Source organism: Macadamia integrifolia, chromosome 2, assembly GCF_013358625.1.
Source record: "Macadamia integrifolia cultivar HAES 741 chromosome 2, SCU_Mint_v3, whole genome shotgun sequence".
NCBI classification, from domain to species: domain Eukaryota; kingdom Viridiplantae; phylum Streptophyta; class Magnoliopsida; order Proteales; family Proteaceae; genus Macadamia; species Macadamia integrifolia.
In genome coordinates this window covers 38855720-38861209 of record NC_056558.1, presented here as the reverse complement: position 1 = coordinate 38861209, position 5490 = coordinate 38855720, and the positions used below count along the sequence as shown (strand labels likewise).

Below are 5490 nucleotides of genomic sequence, written 5' to 3'. Positions count from 1 at the left end.
TGGATGCTAGATTTAGTTGTTGTTGCCACTCTTGTCAACCTGCAAAGTGGTTGGTTAATACTTCCATTCTTGTCATTATCTATACAAGCAATTGATTCTGTTGTTTAGTTCTAACAGATAGTGTTCAGGTGCATAGATTAGTGTTTGAATGTAGATAATGCAAATAAGAAAGAGACTAATTTGGGGCGCATTTGATCCAAAGGTATGGAATGAATGTTGCAACCTGGTGGTCAGCCTCATATTCTTGGGGTAAGGTTGCATAGTTCTTGACCCCTGGACCTCGCATATGCGGGAGCCTTGTGCACCGAGTATGCTCCTTTTTTTATGGCTAACTATAAGCTGGAAAAAAGAAAAAAAAAAGTTGAAAGTGGCTTCTCTGGAGCTCCTACTTGTCCTACTGGATGCTGTATTCTATGCCTTTTACCAGTTGCAGATCCAGCCCTATATGGGTCATATATCTATTCTAGTCCTGGCCATCTGGGTTCATTGTTAATTGTAACAGGAATGCTGCTAGCTCAAGGGTGGAGACTTTCAGGGTTGTGCTGCCACCATCTGTCAATAGAGCCAAGATTACCATGGACAACAATAAATTTCAATTCTCATGGCTTAGCATGGGGTGAGATTGAAGTCTATAGTATATATCTACTGGTACTCTTAATGGCTATATTGGCTTGTTTGTCTCATGTCTAGCTATCTTATGAAATCATTTTGAATTGTTGTTGATATTCTACTATATCAATGAATGGTCTGGCTTCCACAGTCCTATTGCTGCTTAGAGAATTTGAACTTTTTAGGAGGTGTTGAGGATTTCTTAGTGTTGATGGATTTATAGAAGTCAATCCCATGTTACCCACCAAAAAAGAAAGAAACCAGGAGAGGAGGGGAGGGATGTAATTGATTTGGAAGGCTTTTCAGTGGACTGCTTTGCATCTTGGCTGCATTGATTTAGACTAGGGTGCAGGTTTGGCCCTGTCAGCCCAAGCCCACCCTGAGCCCTGGCACTAAGGGCAGGTCAGAGCTGAGAATTTTTGGCCCCGAAACAGGGCAGCTTTGGACCAGGGTTGAGGCCATGGGTTGAGCCCAGCCCTGTCTTCTTCTTCTTCTTCTCCCAGGCCAACCTCTACATCTCCTTCCTCCTCCTCCCCATGGTTAGGGCCAATCAGGGTTAACTTGTCCGACCTTAAAGGTGGGTCAAGGTTAGATTTTCAGGCCCTGAGTCAGAGCTGGTTGGGCCTTGTCCCAGCTAAGTAGACTCAAGGTTGGGCTAGGTTTTTGAAAAACTTGGCCCAACCCCACCTTATTGCAGCCCTACTTCAAATTATATAAGAACCTATCTTATATGTACTTTTCTATGATACATAATTACTGTTAAGTTTGTCTCGAATTCTTGATCCATTTTGAAAATTGACCCGCTACATATTTTGGTGGTGACTCGAATGGGAAGTTTTTTGATATCTGTGATGGAAGCAGAGGAGTTAGGTCGATGGGTCGACCTACGACTTGAAGTATATAATGTACTGTTGTCATGTTGAGCAAGTCATTGTATTTTGGGGGGTTTTTCGAGCTAGGGTTTCAGGGCGAGTTTTCTCGCCACTGCTTAGGTGTAATCTCTCTTCTGCATAGTGAAACATCTTCTTCTTCGCCCGAGGACGTAGCATATCACACCAGTGTATGAACCTCGTTAAATCTTTGTGTTGTGCGGATCCATTGTCTTGGTTTATTTTCGTATTTCTTGGTGTTTGCTCTAACAATTACATTTGTTATTGGTGAAAAAACAACTTGTCCTCTTCAGGCAGACCCACCAAAAGTAATACTAAATTTTGTGTCTTTATCCAGGTTTTCCATGCAAAGCACATCATTCAGCAATCCCAAATCTTAATTTCAACTCCTCTACCGATGGTAGTAGGAATTCACCATTACAAGTTTGCAGGAATGTGTTCAAGAAACAAGCAGTTCAAGTTGTTTCCTCAGATGTTTCATCACCAAACATGATACTTGACTTGCTTGATGCCTATGATGACGACTATGATGGTGTTGTTATTAATCCAGATTGCTTACCTCCTAGTGCCAATGCTTTTGCTTCTATGCTTTGTGCTTCACTCTCTAATTGGAAGATAAAGGTTCAGTGTCAAATTTTATTTATAAATATTTAGCTTCATGTCTGTGGGTGTGTGTGTAAACGACAAATGGTGTAGATTACAGTATACACAGATGAATCCTTCCACCTATTTGTTTATTTTCCTGACTCAAAATCAGGTCCTTGTTACTCTTACCAGTATTGCTGCCTAATAAATTAATGACACTTGCAGGGAAAGAAGGGAGTTTGGCTAAAGATACTAGAGGAACAAGCTGATCTAGTTCCAATTGCGATCAAGGTAAGAGTTCTGTTGTTCATTGTTGGTTGATTTTAGGATATACTTAAATGTTCATGATATGGGCATGTGAAGGACTCCAGTCTCCTAATATTGGTGTTGAATTGTAATAATCAAGTACAAGAACACAGAGAATTAGAAATAACTACCCTGTACAAGGCTAGAGTTGATTTTTTAACAGCTTAGCAGTTCCTGCCAGAATTTTAAAGTGACTTTTTCTTTATCTATCCCACTTCCTTTATCCTATACAAAGGAGTGAAAATTAGCCAGATTTAAGCTAATAATGTTTCAGTTCCTGGTGCAATTAGCCAAGTGTTGCATTATCCTCAGGTTGTGAACTAGGGGCAGCCCAGTACTAACCCTAAATTGAGGCAGAATTGAACTTGTTGAGTGTTTGATGATAAAGAAACACAGTTGATGTCTTTTACCCATAACCCAATTTTAGCCAGCCAAAGGAGAAACCTGGGATAAAAAGTAGTGCTTTGGGGAACATTCATTCCCATTCATATCCTGCATGTGTTGCCTGCTATTCCCTCATCTACAATCCTTGTCTTCAATTTTGAACAACTCACAGATTTGTACTCTGCTAAAGCCTTCCTGAATTCTCACTTTCTTACAGAAAACTTCCAGCATCTCCTGACAACAACAATGGTTCATCTTCATGGCTTGAACATAATAATTCAATATGGTTTATGATTTTGCTTTCAGGAAGGTTTCAGTTATCACCACGCAGAGCCCGGCTATGTGATGTTAACATATTGGATTCCTGATGAGCCTTGCATTCTGCCTGCTAGTCCCTCACATCTAATAGGTGTAGGTGGATTTGTGATGAATGAAAAAAGAGAGGTACGGCCAAAAAAAAAAACTAATACTACCCAAGTATCAATCTCGCATTGGCTTCCATTTGAATTTAACTTATTTGTTGTTAATGAATCAAACATTTTGCTTATCCAAATTGTCAAATTTACTGTCAAACAGGTGCTACTAGTGAAAGAAAAAAAGTGTCCTTGTAGATGCTCTGGTATATGGAAGTTACCAACAGGATTCATCAATAAGGTACTCATCTATCACAATGAATGTCACATAAAGTTTGCTGGTACTTCTGTACAAGTTTAACACATTTTATGTCTACCAAAAAAAAAAAAAAGAAGTCATTTGCACCTTTTCTTTTCCTGATGTTTCAAGAAAAATATGATTTTGGGCTTGACATTTTATTCTTTTCAGTCTGAAGAAATATTCACTGGAGCTATAAGGGAAGTGAAAGAAGAAACCGGTGTAAGAAGAATCTTATCTTGCTTCCTTCTTTTTACCTTTGTGATTTCCCAACGGTTGAACTATGCAAATGATTTATTTGTCTTATAAGGCCTATTTATTGTTGACTTATGGACCTCTTTCTATAATAATTTCATGTGCAGATAGATACAACCTTTTTGGAGATGATTGGTTTCAGGTAACAACTTGTCTTTCTCTAAGAAAAATGAAAAATATAAAAATACAGATTAAGACAACCCCTACAACCTTCTTTGGGCAGACCAAAAGAAACGTTGAGAGGTCCCTAAATCAAATAGGATAAACCCTATAACACAATTCATGTTATATAGAAAGAAAATGTTTAACAATTAGGAAAAGATGTTATGAAAGAGTTAAGAAGCCCAATCACGGGAGCGAAGAAAGTACGGGGTACTTTTCATGCAATGACTCTTCAGTAGAAAGCTCTCACTACTGGGTGAGTCAGGTTTCTAAAGACCGCAGCGCCACCTTCCTCATTCGACTCTGGTGCTTCCTCTAAAAAATCCAAATGTATACCCTCTATATTATCAACTTGATGGGTCACCTCCACACTATGGTACATACAAGTTACCTATCCAAAAAAAAAAAAAAACTTGTCTTTCTCTAAACAAGCAGTGTCCAATCCAGATTCCAGAGTATGTCACCCAATTCCTTTCATCTACTCAAATCAATGTGATGATGAAAGTTTCTCAAACTGATTAATTGATAATTACAATCCATCTTTGCAAATGAGAAATACAGTAATGCAAAGAAATCGCAGAGGGGACATTAAAGCACTAAGAGAAAATTACTTACATATAATAAGGACTACCCCGGTGAATTCAATTGCGCAAACTAAATATGCATTGCAACAAAGTTTGTTACTTACTGAACCATTATTTTGTTCAGGTAGCTGATGTTTGTCTTATTTTCCAATTTCGTTTCCAATGTCAGGCATGCACACCTTTTGGCTTTTGAGAAATCGGATTTGCTTTTCATGTGTATGCTTAGGCCTCTGTCATCAGACATTAGTATCGACGAGAAAGAGATTGCAGAAGCAAAGGTAATCAGAGCCTACTTTTACATTTATCTTCTTCTAAAATTTTAGTAAATTTTTCAGAGATTCTATTAATCATTTGTTTCCTCAGTGGATGCCTCTTGATGAATTTGTGGGACAATCATTTTATCAAGATGACCAAATGTTGAAGAAGATTATCGATATTTGTATTGCAACATATGAAAATCAATACAGTGGACTTACTGCTCATGAGATGACCTCCAAATTGGATGGAAAATTGTCATACCTTTATTACAATAACTTGAAGAAAATCTGAAGATATTGAGTTCTCTTCCAAATTAATAATAAAAAATAATAATAATTAATAGAAGACCTGATATACTTGTATTGAATGCTAAGTTGTAACTTCATTTCACTGCCAATGTGGAAGAGATGGATTAAGATAATTTATGTAATAATTACATTTTAAATGATGAATTATGTCTTTGGCATTCCAATGGATATACCGAGATAGTTTGCGATGGTGTCGAGTGTGTGTGTAGGATCGATATGTTGCTTCAATTCAAAATTTTCTTGTTATAAGCATTGAGTATATTTATAATACGACCAAAATGTTTCATATACAATCAACACTTCAATCATTGGATAAGAATATAAGATTCATGTGTGTCTATCTAACGGCTTTAGTGTTGACCGTGTTTCTTACATGATTGTGTATGAAAATCGATCCCTGATAATATTTACACAAATAAGTTTATGATATCTAAAAGCTTTTAACTTCTAAAAAATTATGTAAAATTTACAAAAGGAATATTGCATTTAGAATTTTAG

At 37.3% G+C, this 5490-nt stretch overlaps 1 protein-coding gene across 1 annotated transcript; it reads left to right on the top strand.

Annotated features, from left to right (window-relative positions):
- The first annotated feature begins 494 nt into the window (after positions 1–494).
- LOC122072268 (nudix hydrolase 8-like) lies at positions 495–5156 on the top strand. The gene is made up of 9 exons (XM_042636854.1): positions 495–616; positions 1837–2120; positions 2310–2375; positions 3081–3218; positions 3351–3428; positions 3597–3647; positions 3788–3822; positions 4596–4704; positions 4790–5156. Exons 1-9 carry the CDS (start codon positions 505–507, stop codon positions 4973–4975), a joined length of 1059 nt encoding a protein of 352 aa, XP_042492788.1. The 5' UTR covers positions 495–504; the 3' UTR covers positions 4976–5156.
- Positions 5157–5490: the final 334 nt, after the last annotated feature.

Coding starts and splice junctions, on each gene's coding strand:
- LOC122072268 (XM_042636854.1), top strand. CDS start 505: ATGCTGCTAGCTCAAGGGTGGAGACTTTCAGGGTTGTGCTGCCACCAT. Junction 2,121..2,309: donor TCTCTAATTGGAAGATAAAG/GTTCAGTGTCAA, acceptor TGACACTTGCAG/GGAAAGAAGGGAGTTTGGCT. Junction 2,376..3,080: donor TAGTTCCAATTGCGATCAAG/GTAAGAGTTCTG, acceptor TTTTGCTTTCAG/GAAGGTTTCAGTTATCACCA.